The sequence below is a fragment of the Papaver somniferum genome, chromosome 11 (genome assembly GCF_003573695.1).
Source record: "Papaver somniferum cultivar HN1 chromosome 11, ASM357369v1, whole genome shotgun sequence".
In the NCBI taxonomy this organism is placed as follows: domain Eukaryota; kingdom Viridiplantae; phylum Streptophyta; class Magnoliopsida; order Ranunculales; family Papaveraceae; genus Papaver; species Papaver somniferum.
In genome coordinates, this window is record NC_039368.1 from 127,269,471 (window position 1) to 127,292,915 (window position 23,445).

The 23,445-nt window shown below is 39.8% G+C and overlaps 3 protein-coding genes across 6 annotated transcripts; 2 read left to right on the forward strand and 1 right to left on the reverse strand.

The window, feature by feature from the left end:
- Window positions 1–2,631: 2,631 nt before the first annotated feature.
- Window positions 2,632–3,615, reverse strand: LOC113325095. Its single transcript, XM_026573328.1, has one exon. The coding sequence runs from the start codon at window positions 3,613–3,615 to the stop codon at window positions 2,632–2,634; it is 984 nt and encodes a 327-aa protein (XP_026429113.1).
- Window positions 3,616–4,272: 657 nt separating this feature from the next.
- On the forward strand, window positions 4,273–15,612 carry LOC113323082. 2 transcript variants are annotated; one of them, XR_003347421.1, is made up of 16 exons: window positions 4,273–4,764; window positions 4,952–7,384; window positions 7,753–8,197; window positions 8,369–8,597; window positions 8,788–8,952; window positions 9,149–9,421; window positions 9,523–9,768; window positions 10,330–10,701; window positions 10,885–12,324; window positions 12,732–13,160; window positions 13,305–13,528; window positions 13,758–13,891; window positions 14,016–14,264; window positions 14,348–14,526; window positions 14,697–14,933; window positions 15,015–15,612. XR_003347421.1 is itself a non-coding variant. In XM_026571328.1 (16 exons), the coding sequence occupies exons 1-15, from the start codon at window positions 4,338–4,340 to the stop codon at window positions 14,799–14,801; spliced, it is 7,350 nt and encodes a 2,449-aa protein (XP_026427113.1). In that variant the 5' UTR covers window positions 4,273–4,337; the 3' UTR covers window positions 14,802–14,850; window positions 15,015–15,612. The 2 variants fall into 2 exon arrangements, 1 of the variants encoding a protein (XP_026427113.1); XM_026571328.1 differs by having other exon boundaries at window positions 14,697–14,850.
- A 341-nt stretch (window positions 15,613–15,953) lies between these two features.
- On the forward strand, window positions 15,954–18,436 carry LOC113322256. Of its 3 annotated transcripts, XM_026570314.1 has the most exons (5): window positions 15,955–16,097; window positions 16,214–16,254; window positions 16,984–17,139; window positions 17,266–17,696; window positions 17,801–18,436. In XM_026570314.1, exons 3-5 carry the CDS (start codon window positions 17,011–17,013, stop codon window positions 18,249–18,251), a joined length of 1,011 nt encoding a protein of 336 aa, XP_026426099.1. In that variant the 5' UTR covers window positions 15,955–16,097; window positions 16,214–16,254; window positions 16,984–17,010; the 3' UTR covers window positions 18,252–18,436. The 3 variants fall into 3 exon arrangements, with proteins under 3 accessions (XP_026426097.1, XP_026426099.1, XP_026426098.1); XM_026570312.1 differs by having other exon boundaries at window positions 15,954–16,097; window positions 16,984–17,696; XM_026570313.1 differs by lacking the exon at window positions 15,955–16,097 and having other exon boundaries at window positions 16,104–16,254; window positions 16,984–17,696.
- The last annotated feature ends 5,009 nt before the right edge of the window (window positions 18,437–23,445 follow it).

Genomic DNA, 23,445 nt, shown 5'->3' on the forward strand with positions numbered 1-23,445 from the left:
TAGGTATTCACTGAGGCGATTATACCACATTCGCCCGGAGTGTTTCAATCCATATAGAGCTCTATTAAATTTTAGTGAATACATATGACGTGGTTTCCCTTCAGGTAATTTGAATCCTTCCGGAAGTTTCATATAAATATCTGTATATAGCTTTCCATATAGATACGCAGTGACCACGTCCATTAGATGCATGTCAAACCTTCCATAGACTGCCAGACTAATTAAATATCGAAAGGTAATTTCATCCATAACAGGGGAGTATGTCTCTTCATAGTCAATCCCAGGTTTTTGTAGGAAACCCTTTGCCACTAGTCGTGCTTTATAGCGAACGACTTAATTTCTCTCATTACGCTTTCTTACAAACACCCATTTGTAATCTACAGGATTCACATTTTCTGGTGTCTGTATTGGGCGCCCAAAAACGTTGCGTTTAGAGAGAGACTCCAATTCATCTTGGATTGCCACTTTCCATTTAGGCCAGTCATCTCCTTGTCGACATTCTTCTATAGAGTGTGGTTCAATATCATCATTATCTGTGGAGATTCCAGTAGCTACTGAGAATGAAAATATATCGTCGACAATTATTGTATTACGATCCTACACTTCTCTGTCGCATGCATAATTTATGGAAATTTCCTCATTCACAGGTACCTTTTCTCAGCGGAGACTTTATTCTCTTCAGGAGGTTCATCAGAGAAAGTGGATCGTTCTTTGATTGTCTCTTCAGGAGAAATATCTGTAGCCTCTTCAGGAGCACTACCTTTGATTGAGACAGATTGGCTCTTCCTCTTTCGAGAGACAGAATCTTTTGAACCAATTGGTCGTCCATGCTTCAGGCGTGGCTTTGATGAATCGTTTGCCGCTGGGCTCCCAATTTGTCCCGTCGGTAGCATTTCTAGAAGGAACATAGGATTTTGTAATTCGACCAGTATCAGTAAATGCATCAGGTATTTGGTTTGCAATATTTTGCATATGTATAATCTTTTGCACCTCAGTTTCAGATTGATTAGTGCAAGGGTCAAGATGAGACATACTTGGTGTGTACCAAGATATTTCACGCGCGTTCTTTTGGCGGCTTATCATCTCCCCCTAACGGCGGGAAAAGTGTCTCATCAAAATGACAATCTGCAAATCTGGCTGTAAAGACGTCACCTGTTAAATGCTCTAAATACCTTATAATAGACAGTGAATCAAAACCAACATAAATACCAAGGCGACGTTGTTGACCGAATTTAGTTCGTTGTGGTGGTGCAATAGGCACATAAACAGCACAACGAAAGACACGTAAGTGCGAAATATCTGGTTGCTTCCCCAAGACAAGTTGTAGAAGGGAGTATTGATGGCTAGCAGTTGGTCGAAGTCGTACTAAATCCGCTGCGTGCAAAATAGCATGTCCCCATGCAGAAACTGGTAATTTAGTCCTCATAAGCATGGGTCGAGCAACCAACTGAAGATGCTTTATAAAAGACTCAACTAATCCATTCTGAGTGTGCACATGTGCTACAGAATGCTCGACATCAATACCAACTGAAAGGCAATAAGCATCAAAAGCCTTAGATGTAAATTCACTAGCGCCATCAAGTCGAATGGACTTAATAGGAAAGTCCGGAAAATGGGATCGCAACCGAATAATTTGGGAAACCAGTCTGGAAAATGCAACATTACGTGTTGATAATAAGCAGACATGAGACCATCTAGCAGATGCGTCTATCAATACCATAAAGTATTGAAATGGTCCACAGTGTGGGTGGATAGGCCCACAAATGTCACCATGTATCCTCTGTAGGAATGTTGGTGACTCAGTAATAACTTTGGTTAAGTATGGTTTTATAACCAGTTTTCCGAGGGAACAAGCAACACAATTCATATCCTTACTTAACAAAAGCTTCTGGTTTTGTAACGGATGTCCATGAGCATTTTGTATTATTCTACTCATCATGGTAGAACCTGGGTGTCCAAGCCGGTCATGCCAAAGCTTGAATAATTCAGGGTCATTAAACTTCTGGTTAATGACAATATGAGATTCGACTATTCGAATTCTCGTAAGATATAACCCAGAAGAGATGGCCTTGTCTCTTCACAACGTGCTTCTGTCACGAGGCAGATGAAGTAATATACAGGTACTCCATATTATGCTCATCCGTTATTTTAAGGTGGTAACCATTACACCGAATATCTTTAAAAGTCAACAGATTCCTTTGGGATCTGGTAGGATATAAGGTGTCTTCAATAATTAATTTTGTACCTCCTGGTAGAATCATACACGCTCTTCCGGAGCCGTCTATCATATTACTCGAACCCGAAATGGTACTCACATTACCTTTAAACCTCTTCAAGGTTATAAAATATTTATGGGTTCGAAAATTTGTGTTTGTTGTTCCACTATCAACCAAACAAACATCTCCATCGTCCATTTTGGATAGATTACTTCTGGAATCCATATCCTTCAACACAAATAGACGAGAAAAAATTAAACAACAATACTACCAAAATGTCCACTTATATTACACCAAAAAAAATTGTGGTATACATCACCAAAAAGAACACACCCAAAATTACAACAAGAGAAAAGAAAAAAAACATATAGAAAACACAAGGAAATATACTACAGGGCATAAGGAAGAAACAGTTCTACATCTCATCAAAAGAAAACTGACTAGGCTCGCCACTTTCAAGGTCGACGAGATAGTCAGATACATCCAAGTGGGTATCACTGGTACTGGGGGACGCCTGATAGAGCCTAACAAAATGTTCTGGCGTACGACAGGTACGCTGCCAGTGATCAGTTAAGCCACACCGATAGCAAACACTTTTCTGAGGAGGTTGACTAGAAGAACCCTTTCCCTTTTCTTGCTTCGGTTCCTTTGGTTCCGCAACTTTTAGAGGCCGTTGGTACGGATGGTAACAGACACCCTTTCCTCGTTCATTTTTGTGGCCCCCACGTTGGTTTCCTTTACCATTTCCATGTTTGCCTTTGGTACCATGATTATTTCCTCGTCTAAAATGCGTAGCAGCGTGTGCTTCAGGCACCGCTGCGGAACCAACATGACGAGCTTCATGGTTTCTTAACAAAATCTCATTATTCTGCTCTGCAATCAACAAACACGAAATTAGCTCGGAATATTCTGTAAATTTACGCTCTCGATATTGCTGCTGCAGGAGCACATTCGAGACATGAAAAGTTGTAAATGTTTTCTCTAACATTTGTTCGTCAGTGACATTTTCCCCGCACAATTTTAATGCCGAGGTAATTTTAAATAGAGCAGAATTATAAGCTGCGACTGATCGAAAATATTGCAGCCACAAGTTCAACCAATCATTCCGAGCTTTTGGAAGTATGACCAACTTCAGGTGGTCAGACCGTTTTTTCAGACAGTTCCATAAAGTAAATGGATCTTTAACTGTCAAATATTCCCTTTTTAAATCATCAAGGAGATGATGGCGAAGGAAAATTAGATCCGTAGCGCGGTCCTGGTTGGACGCGTTGTTTCCTTCCGTAATAGTATGCCTGAGGCCTTTAGCTTCCAAATGAAGCTCGGCATCAAGTGCCCAAGAAATATAATTATTTCCTGAGATGTCAAGACCTGCGAATTCGAGTTTCGTTAGATTTTCCATTTAAGAAAAGTATTCAAAGGAACAACAACTACCTATACTCCCTGTATTTTAGTTGTTGAACAGTAGTAGCTTGGCCGTCGAGCGTCAGGAGCGATTCGTGTTGATAACGTGTTTTATTTGTGTGACTTATTTAGTTCAAGTCACTAGTCCAAGCATTAGGGTACTAGTAATTCAGTACGACCGCTTCCGTGTTGAGATGGGCTAACTAATTAATTAATGCTTATGCTAAACAAAGTTACTGTTAACATTAACTAAAGAAATAGAAAGAAGTATGAGTGGAGAATATGGGAATTCAGTTCCCTTGTATTTCTTGTAATAATAACTTCTACTAGTTCACTTCTTACAATCAACAATATGCGACTATTTATAGCCGAAGGGAAAGTATCAACCATGTACATGGTGAGACCAAGTATGTCTTTGACGTGGCAACACATAATTAATGTTTATCTTAAAGATAAACATGTTGATGTTAAATTTTAGAAGGTCGGTGGGTGATTAGCCGCCAGACTATTCTTCACGTGACAAAAATATCGTTTTTCCTCAAATGGAGAGGGTATATGTTGGTGGTGCCCTCATCCAAAAGAGTGGTTTAACTAGTAGAAAACCAGAGTCCGAGTTAAACTTCAACAACAACTCAGTAGAGACAGAGTAAATAACTAAAGTCTAAAACTACTCCACCACCATCTTCCTCTCCTCCTCCCATCACCACCACCGTAAGCGCCATGAGAACAACCGCCAGTTGGAGTAGTAGTAGTAGCAGTCTCAATAATGTCGCTCAATCAAAACCAACGCCAACCATTAAAGATCACAATGAAGAAGTCAAATTCGTTCCAGTTTCACTGATCAAATCAGAAATTATACCACCATCACCAAACAATTCAACCCCATCAACAGTTGATATCTTACTAGATTTCTGTGGGTTTTCATGGGTTTCTTATGGAATTTCAAATCTCCTTATAATTTCTCAATTTCCTTCTCCTTTTCAACAACAAGAAGAAGCCCTAAAAAGTCCAATTTTTCGGCAAGTGGTTGAATTATCTTCTGATGATCAATGTGAGAATGTTGTAGGAGCTCTAGCTTGGTCTCCATTGTCTGATGGCGAGATCTCTGTTGCTTTGGGCAATTCCATCTGTATATTATCTCATCAAGGTATGATTTTTATAATTTTTTGGGGATTTTTCTGGTTTCAATGCAATAAAGGTAGAAATTTTGCAGAGATTGAAGCTCAAATTAGCTTAGGGATCTGAAATTTGTGTATTTTGTTTAGAAATTGGAGCAAATTTTGTGTGTGTAGGTCTTAATTCACAAAATGTGGGTGTTTTTTGTGGTTCTTCAGGTAGTTTTTGTTGGAGGCAGAGTGAGGTTCTTGTACAGTCGTCGAAGGTGGAAGCGATTAAATGGACAGGTTCTGGGGATGGTATAGTTGCGGTCGGGACTGAGGTGGTGTTATGGAAGAGAAAGAGTAGAGCATGGGAGATAGCTTGGAAATTCAGTGTAGAACAACCACAAAATCTGGTTTCAGCGACTTGGACTGCGGAAGGGCACGTCGCGACTGCACATTACACGAATGAATCATCGTCGTCGCCTCTGAGTAGATGTGTATTGGTGAGTCAGAGTGATAGGAGGAATGGGGTGGTGAAAACTGAGTTACGACATCCTCAGCCGGTTTCGATGATTCAGTGGAGGCCATCGAGTGGGATAGATACACATAGGGATGTGCTTCTTACGTGTTGTTTAGATGGAACTGTTAGGTTGTGGAGTGATATTGATAATAGGAGTGCGAAAAAATCTGTAAGAGATTTCAATGATCAGAGAACTGTGAGACCGTCTTTCCATGTAACGGCTGTTATTGAAATAAACCAGTCTTTGAAGGGTAGTCTCGGAGTAGATACGTTTGTTACATGGGCAAGTGACATTGGAGGTATGTTTGATACAGATGGAGGAGTAGACACGAGTTTCTCAAGTGATGCTTCTGAGTTTGACACAACTGTCAAGTGCGAGTGGTTAATTGTGTTCGGAGCTCAGATGTTGCTTACTTACTGGGCTGTGCACTGTCTCGATGACGTTTCTCCTTTGAGATTCCCAAGAGTGACTCTATGGAGGAGACAAGAGTTACTAGGTTCTCAAGCTAGTAGTAGTAGTTTTCAGGGTTCTGGAATATCAAATTATTTGATTAAAGCTTTTATCTCGAGAAGTAAATTATTTGGTCCTCCAACCGTTTGCTCTTTGTTTCAGTTGTCATCTGATAATTCCATGAGATGGTTACAGTTAGATACGTCAGGATCAAATGAAAATGATGGGTCTTTGAGTTTAGATGGTCATGCCGGAAATATTTTACAGGTTGCAGTACATCCTTGTAGTAGTGATGTTGGAATTGCTGCTTCCTTGGATTCCAACGGTGTGCTACTCCTGTGGTCGCTCTCCAGTGTTTCAAGTTCTACTTTGGGCATACCGACTCTGGTTCCTCCCACTTGGAAGATATTAAGTAAAATTCTAGTCCGTAATTTTTCGAGTACATATTCAAGCTTATGGTGGGCTCCATTAGCTCTGGATGAGGCACGTGTTCTTCTTATGAGCCATAATGAGGGAGTTGATTGCTTCATTGTTAATATCTATGAACGTGCAGAACATAATCCGTCATGTCACAAATTGTGCACAATCCCTTTCACTGGTCATAGTCGTGCGGATGGACATGTCAAAATCTTTGCAAATCCGATGAGTTCAACTAGTGAGAAATCTCTACTTTCTGATAGTTTCATGTTGTTTGGGGTGTGGATGAATCCATTTCTAGCTCTTTCATGGAAAATTGTGCTGCACTGTGATAATTCCGCAAGCAATGGTGGTGATTTAAATGAGTTGGGAGAAGATATTTCAGATAGTGGTACATGGAGACGTGCAAGTACATTTGCTGGCAAAAAATATGGCATTGTTGTTGATTCCTGCTCGTCAAACATGCCAGATCCTCATTGCCATGATCGAGTTACCAGCTTTGCCATTGTCAGCACGGTCAATCTTTTGCCATCTGACCAACTAAATTTTAATTTTAGTTGTAGTTCTCCTGCATATCACATGGCTACTGGTTGCGCTGATGGTAATGTTAAACTTTGGAGAAGTATCTCTTCAAAATCATCGACTTTAGTGCCGGAACTTAAAAACTTACCATGGGGGCTTGTAGGTATGTTTTCCACGCATCAAGGCCCAGTTCATTCACTATCTTCGGGTGCTTCTGGTCAGAAGATTGCAAGCATAAGCAGGGTGGATCAATCAGAAAATGTCAGCACACTGTGTATATGGGAACCCGTACGTACTATAGGTGCAGGGCATTTCTTCTTAGAAGATAAAATATCTTTAGATGAGATAGTTGTCGCTTTGAATTGGTTACTGGTTGGTGATGGTCAGTTATTACTTGGGGTGTGCACGAAAAACCAGCTTCGGGTATTTGCTCAGAATAAGTCTCATCGCCAGGCTTTTGGAAAAGCAGGGGAGACATTGGAGAGGAACATCTGGAATTGTATTGCTCGTGCCCGTATTTTCCCAGATGCTAATGACTTTATTTGGGGACCTAAGGCGACTGCTGTGGTTGTTCACGATAAGTACTTTTCACTCTTCAGTAAATGTTTACCTGTGGAGAAAACACTGAAAAATGATCAGCAAAAAATTGATTCAGCTTGCGGAACTAATGGTCGCAATCTGCTAGAAGTGGCTGATAAATTATCTAAATCTTTGCCTATATATCACCCTGAAGCTCTTCTACTGAATCTATATACAGGTACTATATCTGACCTACTCCTTTCTCATAGTGATTTTTTAGACCATGTTTACTCGGAAATGTGTAATGTTGACTGTTTGCTCCACTTACTGTATTTTTTTTTCTCTCCAATTTTGTTCCGGGTAATTTATCTGCAGCTGAGTTAAACCTTTTCATTATTTAGGTACCAAGGCATACGATGAATTTGTTAAAACCACCACTTAAATCAGGCCACTCAATTCATCTTAGTCTTAAGAATGCAGTTTAGTACATGTAACATTGAATATCTTTGCTAAAACTTCTTAAGGTCTTCTGTCAAATGATCTGACCTTATCTGTTCACGATTTGTTTTGTCAAGCTACTTATGATATGAAGTTACATTTTTACAGGGAATTTGAAACGTGCATTTGTAGCTGTGAGTCATCTTGTAGGATATCTTAGTGCTGTTACCAATGAGAGTGGATATAACTCCTCCAGACTTAGCCATGTTGTTCCACAGATCCCACTGTCAGAATATTTCGAAGATTCTGTCTCCACTAGTAATGCAAGTGATAAGGGATTACAATGGGGTATGAATACTTCGTTTCAAAGTAGCTCAACCCAGAGCATTGGAGGCTATAGTTTAGACTCCAATGCATCTAGTAATTTACTGGGTGGTACTTCCAGAAAATCTGAAATTACTGGATTCATTGAAAGTCTAGAGAAGATCCCTGAGATAGCAGCTATCATCAACATGGAGAAAAGTGAGATTTTGGCTATAATTGATCTTCTTGGTGAAGTCAGTGATCCAAGCCGTTCTTCTGCTTATGCAAGTCTTGACGAACCTGCAAGAAGGTAATTCATTGATTGAGTTGATCATGTAGGCCCATGTGATTTTAAACTTCGTAATAAGGTCTTAGTTTCTGTTTTTAAAAGGTTACACCATGATTATCTAGGACTTTTTATGCCAATGATCGATATGTTCTTCCTCTACTACTGATGATTTCTTTTATTGTTCTTACCAAGGTTCTGGGTTCCTGTGAGGTTTCAGCAACTATGTTTCCTCCGGAGATTAGGTAGACTGCCGTCTATGGATGAGTTAGTTATAGACTCTGGGTTGATTGCGTGGGCTTTCCATTCTGATTGTCAAGAAAGTCTATTGAATTCTGTTATATCCAATGAACCATCATGGATGGATTTACGGAAATTAGGTGCTGGCTTTTGGTTTTCTGATGTAGCACAACTGCGATCAAGGGTATTTCCTAATCTGCTGATCACCTTTTCTCCATCTCTGCAGCAATTATTTTGTACTGCGCTGGAATCGTGTTTTATGAAACCGCTATGAGTATTAACTAACTAGCAATTGTATTGCGAAACTACTGTAAGAATTTGCAGTATTACTGGAGCATTCTTTCTTTTCTGACACAGGGTACTTGAACATGTAGATGGAAAAGCTTGCTAGATTGCAATTTCTGAAGAAGAGAGATCCGAAGGATTCTGCACTCCTATACATAGCACTAAATAGAGTGCAAGTTTTGGCCGGACTATTCAAAGTTAGCAAAGATGAAAGGGATAAACCCTTGGTTGCATTTCTTTCACGCAATTTCCAGGTACGTTTTTCTAAATAACTTTGTTTACCAAAAACGGGTCTATTGTGAAGATATTAGAGAAATATAGAACTAGAATGTAAGTACACCACCATTTCACAGATATGTATGTTATTTTGGTATTGTGATCCCATTTGAGTGTTTGGACCATTAGTGTCTATCACATTTCTATTGAGGACTAATCTCCATCCGTTTGCAGGAGGAAAAACACAAGGCAGCTGCATTGAAGAATGCTTATGTTCTGATGGGAAAACATCAGCTGGAGCTTGCAACTGCTTTTTTTCTGCTTGGCGGTGATCCTATTTCTGCCATCTCCATCTGTGCTAAGACCCTTGGGGACGAGCAGCTTGCACTTGTAATATGTCGTCTTCTGGAGGGGTACGGCGGGGCCCTAGAGCAGCATCTTATATCGAAGATTCTGCTTCCAGATGCAACTGAGAAAGGAGACTACTGGTTAGCAAGCATTCTTGAGGTGTGTGTACGATGTGTTAAATTTATAAATGTTTTAAGTGTCACTGTATCATGTCTGCAGCGCCCTTTGTCATTCTAATGGTAGCTGTAATACATTTTCAGTGGACTTCAGGGAATTACTCGCAATGCTTTCTGAAGTTTCTTGACCTCCAAAGTGATTCATTGGCCGACCAGTCAATTCTCCCATCAAACGGAGCTGCTTTCTTAGACCCTAAAGTTGGTCAATACTGCCAAATGCTAACTACGAAAAATAGCATGAAGAATTTTGTTGGGGAATCATCAGCTGCACTACTGTCTCGGTGGGCTACATTAATGACCTCAACTGCCTTAAACAGATGCGGACTTCCTGTAAGTTTCTTTTCTTTTTCATCATCCAAATATATTCTGTAGTGGTAATTTACTTCTTGTTCAACATAGAAAAAGTTATACTACCTCCGTTTCAGGAAAAGTGATATTTTCACTTTTTCATTTTTGCCTAAAATTAGGCCAAATTGAAAAAGTAAAAGTATCACTTTTCCTGAAATGGAGGGAGTAGTTGTTAACTGTTATGGCGTTAAATTAGAATAGCCTGTCCGTATACATGTCATTTTGGCTGTTATCTATTTATGTGAAATCAAGAATTTTTGCATTGGTTCCTAAAAAAATCAAATTACATTGTTACTTACTGGGGTACAAGTTCATGATTGCTAAAGGCGGGTGCCAGTATTGCTAGGAAGTTTACCAATCCAGAAATCCAATGGTCAAAATTATTTTGTTTCATATAGATTGGTACCTGCCCCAAGCAATACTAGTCCGGCCTTTAGCAGTTGTGTACAAGTTATCTTACCTTTATGTTTCCATTATTTTATTTTATTTTTTGAAAAATTTTAGCTCGAAGTTCCTTGTCGGTTACTCTTATATTCTTTTCAGCTTGACGCACTGGAGTGCCTTTCATCGTCTTCATATATTTCCGAGGATGTGTATCAAGGAAGCAACTCAGACATTGAGAAGCCTGGAATTCTTCCTGGAGTATTGAAGACACCCTCAAATGATTCCTCTAACTGGCTGTCAGCAGACGTGGCTTTGAATTTAGAGTCTAACATTAAGTTGGATATGGCTGTGCAATATATCTCAAAATTGATGATGGAGCATCCTAGCTGGCAAAGCACCGTTTTAACGAGCAGTGAGTGTGAGACTTACAAATCTGAGTTGTCAGTTGAGAAATTCCAGCACAACCTGAACCTGATACTCGCAACTTTCGAACGCAAGTTTCTGTTGAATCCCGCCGATCTGATTAACATGGTATTGTGATCCCTTTATCCAGATTCATTTTTCATGTTTACTTCGATTTGATGTGTTTAACCAACTTCGCCTAGTTTTTCTCTTAGTATCCAGATTCATTTTTCATGTTTACTTTGATTTGATGTGTTTAACCAACTTCGCCTAGTTTCTCTCTTAGTAATTAGTTACTTTTTGTTTGAACAGATCTTGATCTATTCGTGCAATGATGGGTTGTCATTTATCGGGCACTGTATGTTACACAACCATATATCTCAACAAGAACCTCAGATCGATAGTGAAGGCCGTTTCCTTCTTCACCCTCCTCTTCCTCAGATGTTTATCAAGGCAACTGAAGATGTATCTCATTTATACACCCTGTATATCATGCGATGCAGTATTACTTCCTTTCCTCTGAATCCAAGTTCCTCACAGCTCGATAGGCTCAGCACTTGTATCTCTAGTGAGTTACATGGTTGGGATACTGATATGCAACGCCTCCTACACCCCCTAAGGAATTTAAGAAAGATTATGAAACTTTATTCTTCTAGTTTCGGTCCAGAAAATCTTAAAACCTTTGCACCCATTGATCTTCTAGAATATTATGTGCTTTTTGCTTCAGCGTGGCTTCAAAGAAATTTGAAATATCTCATTCTGATTGTTTATCCTATACTGGTGGCATATTCTGATGGCCACACTCCAGAAATTGATGTGGCTAGTCTGAGAAAGATCCTCCGACAAAGGGTAGAGATAATGACTCGTGATTCAGAAAAAAGGGTAGAAGATCCTGAGAGACAGATACTGAAACATGAACAAGCGGGACAGGCAATATTTCCTCTACCAGAAGATGAAAGATGGAAGATTATCGGGGCTTGTCTGTGGAGACTTTTGGCCAAGTTCACCAACGATCAGCTAAAATCAATATTCAATGGTGTGGAAGATGGTAATCCTCCCATTGGAGTTTCGTTGTCAACATCTAGCCGTGGAAGTACTGAATCTGATGGGAGAAACACGTCGGAACAGATCAAAAATGTCCCATTATTTTTGTCTAGATTAGTGAAGAGAACGGTTGCACGTGTTTCCTCATCTCATATTAAACAGCTTGCATCACTCTTAAGACAAAAGGTACAAAAAGGTATGCCCATACCAACTGTTTTGTGGTTAGAGCAACCGAATCAATCTGCACCTGGACCCTTGATCAATCATCTCAATCAGGGAAATGATATCTTGCAACTACTTAATAAAGAAGATGGAGCTTCGTTGATTGAAATTTTATGGCAATTCTCTGCTAGCCCTAAAGAGATACGTGAAGGTTTAGAACAAGAGAAAATATGGTGGTTGCAATCTATTAGCCAGAATTCCTCTAAAGGTTGGAGTGATATAGATAAAGGCAGCGGCAGTGAGATCGAAAATAGTGAAACTTCGAAGAACGATCAAGAAGTTAGCAGTAATACTGCGAATGGTACCCATGGGTCACAAGAAAATCTTACTTTACACGATTCCAGACGTAAAGATTCCGCTCCTATTAAGGAGGTCACAAAGTTTCTGAAACCAATGGAGATTTATAAGAAAAATGGGCAGCTTCTAGAGGCAATGTGCATAAACTCTATTGATCGACAGCAAATTGCAGTAGCTAGCAACCGAAAGGTTAGTCCTCACTGCACTCTCAACCTCGTCTCTTAACCATCTGACTCTAATGCTTATTCATTTGAGTTGCTGCTTATCTGCTTATTCACTTGGGAGTTTTCCAGTCATACTACCATAGAATTAGAACTGCATCACCCGCTTATAAGATCTGGAAAGTTGTGTACTTCTAACATATGTTGTTTGTAGAATATATAACATGAAAGATATATTAGTAAAAGGAACTTATATTGATCGAAATTTAGGGACTCTATCATCCTAAGTTTGCTAGAGCGATAAACTACAAACTGCCTATATACACTGCAGTAAGGCGTTCCAGCAAAGAAATAGATAGTTTTGCAGAGGGCAGATATTATGATAATGTATTTTTGCAACTGTATAGTATTTGATGTTAAATTTCTTCTTTCCAGGGAATAATTTTTCTCAACTCGAGAGACGAACAATCCAGAGATCTGGCAGACTATATCTGGTCAGAGTCTGACTGGCCTAAGAATGGGTGGGCTGGGACCGAATGTACACCAGTTCCAACATTTGTTTCTCCCGGCATCGGACTTGGTAGTAGTGAAAAGGGAAAACATCTTGGCTTGGGCGGAGCAACTGTCGGCTTAGGTTCATTGGCAAGACCAGGGAGAGATATGACTGGTGGTGGAGCATTTGGAATTCCAGGTTATGCTGGTATGGGTGCTTCTGGATTAGGTTGGGGTACACAACAAGAGTTTGAGGAGTTTGCCGACCCACCGGCAACAGTTGGAAACATTAGCTCGCGGGCTCTTTCTAGTCACCCTTCAAGACCATTATTCTTGGCCGGATCCAGCAACACACATATCTATCTTTGGGAGGTAAGCAAATTGGAAGTTTTTAATAATGAAATGCAAATAATATTCATGCTTCCGTTCATAAAATACATTTAATTTTGGCCCGTGATGATAGTCACCAATTACATTTACCTGTGGTGCTTTAGCTCTGAGATTTCATTTGTGCAGTTTGGCAAAGAGAGAGCTAGTGCAACCTATGGTGTTCTGCCTGCTGCAAATGTACCACCACCATATGCACTTGCCTCAATATCATCGTTGAAGTTTGACCACTATGGACATAGATTTGTTACTGCTGCTTTTGATGGCACCGTATGCACGTGGCAACTTGAGGTTGGGGGAAGGAGTAATATCTGCCCTACAGAATCATCTATCTGCTTTAACAATTATGCATCGTAAGTATTCTGTGTAGGAAAGCTTGGAAGCTTGATACGAGTCAAATACCTTATGGCCCGTAAATTATTCATTCTGAGCTACAAAGCTGTAACTATTGAGATCTTCTCTTAGAATCTTTGAGTTTCATTCTTCAGTCTTCCCAAATGTTTTCTGCTCCATGATTCCATTTTATAAATTTGCTTTTAGTTTGTAATATGATTTTTTACAAGGATTAAACATTTATTGTAGGGATGTCACGTATGTGGCTGGGAGTGGATCAGTCATTGCTGCAGCAGGGCATAGTTCGACTGGTGCTAACGTAGTTATATGGGACACATTGGCTCCACCTTCCACCTCTCAAGCTTCGCTTGTATGTCATGAAGGTATTCTTTCTCTTCCTTATTACCGGACACTAAATATGTGATTTTTGTTTCATAGTATTACTACTATTATATTCTTTTTCTGTTCTTATAAATGTTCATTATCTAACCATCCTTTTATGTGAAGGTGGTGCATGTTCGATCTCTGTGTTTGACAATGACATCGGAAGTGGTTCTATATCTCCAATTATCGTAACTGGTGGAAAAAATGGTGACATTGGTCTGCATGACTTCCGTTTCATTGCAACTGGAAAGGCGAGGCAGAGAAATTCAAACGTTGCTGAATCCCCGACACACCACACAAGATTAGTGACTTCAAACCAAGTTGGGGAACATAATAATGGAATGCTTTGGTATATACCCAAGGCTCACCTAGGTAAAACCTGCCACCTTAATATGGGAAAGACAGCTAATGTTTTGAATTTGCGTTTAATCGTTTTAATTGACCTGTGTGTGTAGGAACTATTACCAGGGTAGCTACCATCCCGCATACCAGCTTGTTCTTAACAGGAAGCAAAGATGGTGATGTTAAACTCTGGGATGCGAAACGGTCTGAGCTAGTTTTCCACTGGCCAAAATTGCATGAGAAACACACATTTTTACAACCGAGCTCCAGGGGATTTGGTGGAGTTGTTCAGGTATTCCAAAACTTTTGTCAATTCTCAAGTTAAGTTTTAGGGTTGTGTTTCAGTCTAACATAAAAGAGAAAAAATTTATAATGCCAACATAAATAAGCTGATTTTTCAAGGTAGCAAGTTGCTAATAGCTTCAAATGACTTGATCTCATAAGTTATTAAACATTGTGCAGGATGCTGTCACTGATATCCAAGTCCTTCCTCATGGGTTTCTGACATGTGGCGGGGATGGCACCGTAAAGCTTATCCAACTCAAAGACATGCAATACAGAACGTGAAGAAGGATAGATATGAGACGATCTTAATTCATTAGTTACTTTTATGGAGGTACCTAAGAAGCCCACAACTCCAGAGCTGTGTGATTTTGTTATTAGATACAGCTGCAGACTGCTTAATTGGCAAAATTTTTGGTATTTTTTTTTGACTTTGCTGTTTCCATCCATCTATGAGTATCTTATTCACGTTCTTAATAGATAGTTGTCTGATTACAGGATTGTCAGGTACAGGAGATCAGGGTAGGGATGTTCATTCCTGGAATACTTTGTTCTCTGCAAGTTATAGTTGCTTCATCGGCCAACATAATGCGGTGTGCTAGTCTCTGGAGATGCATTCTCCCTAGATCAGCACAATTCTACCTTGTACAGTATATACTTGTGCAATCCCTGGTAAACGAAAACCTAGTCTTCAACACTGTTTGTTTTTGCTGCTCCATCATTGGAAACCACTTTGAGAGAAAAACCTTGAAGGTGGCCAACTCCCTGCTAACATTTTCTTCAACAACCAACTTATACCAGTTTCTTCCTTAAACCTAGTCTAGCATTTCCATTCAGTAGAAAACTCACAGAGATTTAGCTCAGAAGTTGCGCCAACATTTGTCTACTACACCAACCCCTCCTGTTCTGCTGAGATTATTTCATTTTCTGGTTCTGTATCATATTTTGAGATGTAAATTCAATTCTTGCACGTCTCTTATCATACTTGCCAGTTTTTGTAAATTCAATTTATTCGTCGTTTGTATTAATCATCTACTACTATGATTTGTAACAAAGTTCATATAGCTCCATAAATTTTAGGCTCACTCTTCACTGCATCATACTTTTGCCAGTTTCTATTACAACCCTGACAGGTATGGGTGGGGATAGGAATCACATTGCCATCCCCATCCAGACCTTTTAAAAGCTCAAGTTACTGTCAGTATGGGGACCTCTGGATAACGCACCATCCCCTCCGCCGCTCCACGGCTACCAGAGCTTGAAGCCTAACACTCCATAGCTGGAACTGTTAAAAAGCTAAAGCAAAAGCAATGCTTACTTTTTTTTGCACAGTGCTGAAAAGAAACAAAATATTGGTGACACATCAAAAATGAGATCCTCCACCTGGCATGAACACACCCTACCAGACCATAGAAAACTCTAAAGAAAGAGAATCTGGAGTTTAACACTAGATAACCTTCTCCCAAAAAAAGATGCATAGAAAAATCCAAAACAAGAAAAAAGAGAGAAAAATCCAAAGAGTAGTGAATGAGTAATCTAGTCTAACATGCTGTCTAAGTGTCCAGTCTTTCTCAGTTGCAGGTTCCTGTCTCAACTCTAGTAATTTTCCATAGATTTCAAGCCCCAAGTTCTCTATTATTACTATGGACTAGTATTAAAATATATCTGGTTTTATCCATTTGTTGTTTTCTTTTCAGTTTCCATTGAAGAAGTTGCAACTGATCTCCACTTCAATCAGGTATATCTCTTATCTTGCTTGTGATTTTTCCAACTTTTTATATCTTTCAGTTGTTGTTCATTTTGATTTTCATGTTCTTGAGTCATTGGATTGTTACTTCCTATGATTGATTGATTATTTATTGAGTAATCTATGACATGGGTTCTGTTTGTTATATCTTAAATTTTGGTAGTTCGCATAGCATGACTCAGATTGGGTTTTTGAGACATTTAGCTGATTGAATATAGTGGATTTGAAATTGGGTTTGGCGTGTTCTTCTGTGATTGGCAATTCTGAGTATGTGAATCAAGCTGCCAACATGCTAAAAGCCGAAAAATTGTGTTTAATTGAAAACCATTATTTCCACCATAATTAGTTAATTACAATAGCTTAAGGTTCTACATTTGGACTACCTTCTCATTCCATATAGTTAGTGTTGAAATTGAAGAGTGTCATGGTTTTTGGGTATTGCTAATTTCTTTCATCCAAGTGAACAAAAAAATCTATGTAATAGCTTAGATCCAGTGAGCCAAGTGCTAAAAGGGATCCTGGTCATCCAATAGCGGCGGCCGAGACTGCCCATGAAGCCTTTTTCCGCCTGTTTAGCTTTACATTAATGTCTCATGAAGAAATTTTGGAGTAATCTATGTCTTAGAATGTAAAAGGAACAGAATACGGATAATATGTGTCTTAAAACATCTTGTTTAGCTTCAAAAGTGTCTTTCGCTATAAGAATTTCTTTTATTGCAGTGAAATGTTCTGCAGAATGAGAGAATAATGGCGGCAGTAGAAGCAAGGGCAGCTTGGCAACGTGCAGCGAATCGCTATTTTGTACAGGAGGATGCTAAAAGAGCTCCAAAATTGGCTTGTTGCTCCTCATCATCAGCCTCTGCGTCAAAATCACAGGTTAGTGCAGGAACAAGTGATGGACAAAATCTGTTAGATCCTCGTGTTGCAGGATTCACGCCTCTAGGATGGAAATTGTCAAACTCCAATTTATCAACTGACACAAAATGGTGGCTACATCTGCAGCCCAACTCTGCGTACAAAAAGGATTTCAACTTTGAGCAGTTAAATCCATTGGAGACTGAACTTGAACTCTTGAGAGCAAAGGAGGTAAATGAGACCTTAAAATATTTTGAAGACCCGGAGAAGGACAGAATCCAATCTTTCACCAGTAAGAGCAATAGATCATCTTTGGATCCGAAGAATCAATATCAGAAGACCGAGCCTTGGTGGCGCATAACAGATAAAGATGAGTTGGCTTTCTTGGTTGCTCAAAAGTCACTAGAGCATATTGAGAACTGCGATCTACCTCCTGTCCAAAACAATAATGCTAGAAAGTGCTCATTTTCTCCTAATAGCCTTTGCAAGGATGGAATTTTTTCTCCAACACCATATCAGAAAGCTCATGCTGGTATATCTTGTGGAGTTTCTGGTGAAAACACCAACAAACCGTTCAGGTATTACTTGATGTTCATTGACTGCCATCGTTAATTTGGTTAGTTGAAATTTAGATTCATAATGGTGCACTTTAAGTTAACATGCACATATTTCCAATATGCAGCACAATTGACAATTACATGACAAACCACGAATGTGAACAAAGTAAGGAGCAGCTAATGGAAGCACTACGACATTCCCAAACCAGGGCAAGGGAAGCTGAAAAGGCAAGAAAGAAAGCAAGCAGCGAGAAGGATCACATAGTTGAGCTCATTTTCAAACAAGCTTCAGATCTTTTTGCATATAATCAATGGATCCAACTGCTTCAACTGGAGTCGACCATATCCAACAAAAGTCAAGTAGACCAATCAACCTCAAGAACACCCTCTCCAGTGGTTTTACCTTTCAACCGTCAGAAAGGAAGAAATCCCAAGCATAAAGCAACCGAGGAGGATGAGCAGATGATATATGACATTATTACTAAGAATGCAGTTGCTTTCGCAGTTGGGTTAGGCCTCGTCAGTGCAGGATTGCTCCTTGGTTGGACTATTGGATGGTTGTTACCCAGATTGTAAATTGTTTCATGAGAATTCTGTTGTACGGCTAAAATAATCAACAAAAAATGAGTAGTTGCTCTTCCATGTAAAGCTGGCCATTTTTTAGGTGTAGTCTTCTTAATCGGATGTGTAGTGAATTTCTTAATCGGATGGACTACCCTTCTGTGTTTCAAGATTGTAGTAAAGTTGACATCTTGTCTTCATGCAATGGCTTCGCTTTGGTGCGTACTACTAAAAGTAGTTGTGAAGAATTTTGCATCTGGTATCCTAAAACAAATGAGTTCAAGAACATACCCATTGTTTATGCTTTCTTTGCGAGTTTTCGTTTGAATTATGTATCTTATGTTTACTTTTGAGTGTTTTAGGTACTTCGGAGTCATTATGACCAAAAGAAGGAGAAATCATTCGATTGGAGCTAAATGGAGTGAGAAGGTCAATTCACAGGCGTAGATTGTTGCATGCTGGAAATTAAACTGCCAGTCTCCTAGGACTGACAGCTGAACGGAGAATTAGGCCGTTGGTTCTCTGATACCGACAAGCCACACATGAGCTGGTTAGCCCTTATCCATTTTACATGGGTGGCTATATCCACTTCATTTCCCACACGACCTAAGAATCAGGGAAATCATCTCTCTTATTTCTTATCCCACCTTCATTGTCTGAAGAAAGCATGGCGGCAGAGATGTTAAGAACTTCAGGGAGATAGTGAAAAGAATTAGGGCTCGGTGTGATTTGAATTCACAGAAATAAAGGGGATCTGAGATTGCAGTTGTTGCTGCTGCGATTGATTTCATAAAGTTGCAGAAAAGACCGAGGTGGAAAGAAGAAGAAGGGAAGGTGTGGATCTGTTGATGGTGGAATTTGGTGTTTCTGTGAAGCAAAAGCCGAGAGATCGCCGTTGGATGGAATTGAAGTTAGAGTTTCTCTAGAATTGAAACGAATTGAAGAAACTGGTGATTGAGAAGAAATTGGGGTTTGTATGTGTGGACTGTGCTTAAATCGAAGATGGGTGCGACTTATATTGAGCTGATTGGTTTGTGTTGGATCTGGTTTTGAAGATGAATACGGTGGTGTTGAGTTGTGGTTGTTGCTGGTGCTCATTGCAAACTGAGAAGTGCAGGCTGGAAGCTACAGAAGGTAAATGACATTGAGTTGTGGTTGTTGCTGGTGCTCATTGCAAACTGAGAAGTGCTGGGTAGGAGCTGTCGCTGCAATGGAGAAGAGGTGCAACTACAGTGGGGATTTGATGCTGCTGAAGAAGTGGTGATTGAACTATGAGCTGGTGTTTGTGGTGGATGAATTGGTGATGGCAACAGATGGAATGTGCAAGCAGGTATGGAAGGTGTTGCACCTGAGTTGCAGGTGGTGGCAATGGAGTTAGAACAAGAGACTGGGTTATGTAGATGGTGTTGATGCTGTGCTGTTAACAGTGCAGTTCAAGTTGTTGATGGAGCTGATTGCAGTTGCAGCTGGGGATGCTACAATGGACTGGTGGCCTGAGGAGATGTAGGTGCATAGAGGCAGAGTTACAGGGAAGCTCAATTGGTGGTGCAGGTGAAGGAAGTGAAGCTGTAAGAAGCTGCAGGGAAGCACATGAAGAATGGGTACTCGAATCTGGAGAATTTGAGCAGAGATGGAGCTACTTGGTTGCTGCTGTTGCAGGTAAAGCTACAGGTAAAGATGCAGTTCAAGTTGGTGCTTGGTATGAATTGGAGTTGCAGCGGAGTTGGTGATGATGTTGTGGCTGGAGTCAGAAATTGCAATCAGAAGCAGAGACAAGGAATGGAGTATATGAAGATGCTGCTGGTAAATGGTTGTGCTATGAGTTTGGTGGTGCAGTTCAAAGCCGAGAAGGGTGCTGTCGCTGTGACTGATTGAGATGGGAATTAAGACACCACTGGCGATATGGGTTTGTGACAGTGGTGGAATTCATATAAGCTACAGATTTGGAATGTTGATTGTGTTGTTGGCCGAGATGTTGATTATATGTTGTTGCCGCCATGGGATTTGAGATGCTGCTGTTAACGGTTGGAGGTCAGGTGCTGGGTATATCTGGATTGCAGGTTGATTGAGATGCAGATGGTAATGAAGGCTCATTCGTGTTGTATATCCCCAATATCTGGTTGATCACTAGATGTGAGTCACTGGTTATTTTGACGCCATTTAACTCCATTTCCACTGCCAATCGCAACGCATGTGTTACTCCTTCATACGCTGTTTCATTGTTTGTTGATGCGAGCTCCAGCCTGATTGAATATGCCATTCTTTCCCCAGATGGCGATATAATTAATATTCCTATTCCATTTTCTTCTCCGTTTATGGATCCATCAACTAGTATCTCCCACATTTTTGAATTTCATTCTCTTAATAGACTTTGTGGGTTCCCTTATTCTTCGTCTATCTCCATCATGTCTTCTACACTCTCATCTTCCTCCAAGGGGAACTCTGCTAAAAAGTCTGTAATATTTGTGATTTTGGTGATGATAATATCTCATATTTGATTTCGAATTCTCCCACCTGTGCGTTCCATCTTTCTATTCTTCCGGACCGTTTTGAATTCTTCATCACAGATTCAATTGGTACCTTTGTAAGAACTCTGATTTTATGGGCTTAAAAATACGTGCGAAGCTTTTGAGTTGCATATACCAGTGCGAAAATGAGTCTCTCAATCTTCGCATAATTCTTTTCTGCTGCATTGTATGTTTTGCTTATGTAATAAATCGCTTTCTCGACTCCTCCATCTATGCGAAGTAATACAACACTTAATGCATGTGGTGTCGAGGCCAAGTATAATAGTAGCCCCTCTCCTAGTTTAGCTTTCTGTAAAATAGACACGTTCATTAAGTAATTCTTTATGCTTTGTAACGCCTTTTCGCATTCGGTTGTCTACTCGAACTTGGCTCCTTTCTTTAGAATGCTAAAGAATTACTTGTATTTATATGAAGAGTGCGAAATAAACCGTCCCAACGAGGCTAAAAGTCCACTCAATTTTTGCACATCCTTTAATGTCGCTGGTGTTGGCATGTCGCGAACTGCTTGCGCTTTCTCTGGATCTACTTGTATTCCTTTTTCTGATACAATATATCCTAGGAATTTCCCTGATGCCACTCAAAAGATACATTTCGCAGGGTTTATCTTCATTTTGCACTGCCGCATTCGCGCAAATATTTCTTCCAAATGAGTTACATGATTTTCGATTTCCTTGCTTTTCACTGTCATGTCATCAACATACACCTCTAAAGTTTTGTGAATCCATTCTGCGAATACCTTTTCCACCATTCTCTGGTACGTCGCACCTGCATTTTTCAATCCAAAAGACATTCTAGTGTAATAGTATAATCCTCTAGGTGCGAAGAAAGCCGTGTGTTCCTGATCTTCTTCTGCTAATGGAATTTGATTGTATCCTTTATACCCGTCCATAAGTGACAATCTTTTATATCCGGAGGCAACCTCTACCATCTGTGGTATATCTGGTAATGGATAGCTGTCTTTTGGACATGCCTTGTTCAAATCGCTTAAATCGATGCAAATTTTTATCCCTTTGTTCTTTTTTGGCACCACCACCATGTTTGCTATCCACTCCGGGTATTTTGCTGGTCGAATTATTCCTGCGTCTAGCATCTTCTGTAACTCCACTTTTATTTTCGGATGGTATGTGGTTATTATTTTCCTTATTCTTTGCTTGAACGGTCGCACGTCCTTCGTGATGTCTAACCTGTGACATGCGATATCAGGATCCATCCCTGGCATTTCATCCATGTCCCATGCGAAGACATCATTGTATTTTCGCATAAGGTTCATTGTCTGCTCTTCTTCTTCTGCATCCATCCCTTTCCCTATCCTTATCATTCTGGGCTCCTCTTCAGTTCCTATGTTTACTTCCTTGGTTGGCTCCGCTGCAAAAAAGTTTGCTTTAGGTTCGCTTAACGGGGATGGTTCTTTTATTTCTCTTGCTGGTGCGCCTTCCTCGTATGGGATTTCGGTCGGTATGCCTCTTCCTTCTTGCGCTCGTATCATGTACACCCTGAATTCTTCCTCCTATCTTGACTGTTCTCCTTTCTCCAGTTATCTTTTCTCTTCTTAGCTCTGCCTTCATAATTCTTCACATCTAGATGATAGCAGGCACTAGATCTTTCTGAATCTCCTACAATCTCTCCTATTCCGCTCGGCATTGGGAACGTAGACATCGGTGCAAGGCAGATGCCACTCCTTTTATGACGTGTAGCCATGGTCTTCCCAATATCATATTATACAGTGATTCCACATTTATCATGCATAGTTTTACCTTCACCTCTATTTCTCCTAGCAGCATATTTATAATTACCTCCCCTTTCGGTTTTGTTATAGATTTATTGAAACCATGTATGTTGTATGTAGTTGGTAGTAAATCTGTATCGTTGTACCCCATCTCCTTGAACGTGTGATAGAACAAGATGTCGGCTGAGCTCCCGGTATCTATCAAAGTTTTTTCTATCTTCCATTCCTTTCCGCCTTCAGCACCGCCATTCTTTATTATTCTTCACGCAGGTACAGTTATTACCAATGGATCTGTTCGCTCCCAGCTTCTGTATGGTATGTCATCTACTTCAAACATGATCTTCTGCTTTTGCCATTAGTGTAAGGGTGACATCTTTTCGAACGTCAAGATCTTCCTTCCTTCATAATCACGCTTGTGGATATGTCATGTGAGTCCTGCACTGAAATCCATAGTATCGATAACTGACTTTGTTATCATATTGCACCGTAGACGTTTGCTTCCTTTTTCTGCTCCGACATTCTTTATTATTCCTCTGAATCTATTCGCTCCCTGCATTATATACATTCTTGTTCGCTCTTCTTATCACATCAACTGGTTCTTCTTTTTTTTTTTTACGTGTAAGCAATCTCAATTTGAAATATAAAGATAACTCCTCTATGAAAATCTTTTTCAAATCTATAAACTTTGCTTTTTAAAGGGGATTTATAGCCTAAAAGATTATTCTGTAAAACTTATTTCTTAATTTAAAATTGTGCTTTTAATGAGTGACCCCAAATATTTTACTTTCACAAAAACAATTAAACTTCAAAACAAGAACAATAAGAAACTTCACTTTAAAAGAAATTTTTTGAAACATAAACTCAACCTAAAATTTTCACAAACAGGTGGAATCCCAATCCCGAGCTGTATTCTAGCACCAAAATGTAATAGTGGAAAATCCTACTACTACACCCC

Excerpts from the sequence above, each read along its gene's own strand:
- LOC113323082 (XM_026571328.1), top strand. The coding sequence starts at position 4,338 with ATGAGAACAACCGCCAGTTGGAGTAGTAGTAGTAGCAGTCTCAATAAT. Across the intron at positions 7,385-7,752 it reads TCTACTGAATCTATATACAG|GGAATTTGAAACGTGCATTT; the intron begins GTACTATATCTG and ends ACATTTTTACAG. Across the intron at positions 14,265-14,347 it reads TATACCCAAGGCTCACCTAG|GAACTATTACCAGGGTAGCT; the intron begins GTAAAACCTGCC and ends CTGTGTGTGTAG.
- LOC113325095 (XM_026573328.1), bottom strand. The coding sequence starts at position 3,615 with ATGGAAAATCTAACGAAACTCGAATTCGCAGGTCTTGACATCTCAGGA.
- LOC113322256 (XM_026570312.1), top strand. The coding sequence starts at position 17,011 with ATGGCGGCAGTAGAAGCAAGGGCAGCTTGGCAACGTGCAGCGAATCGC. Across the intron at positions 17,697-17,800 it reads AACACCAACAAACCGTTCAG|CACAATTGACAATTACATGA; the intron begins GTATTACTTGAT and ends TCCAATATGCAG.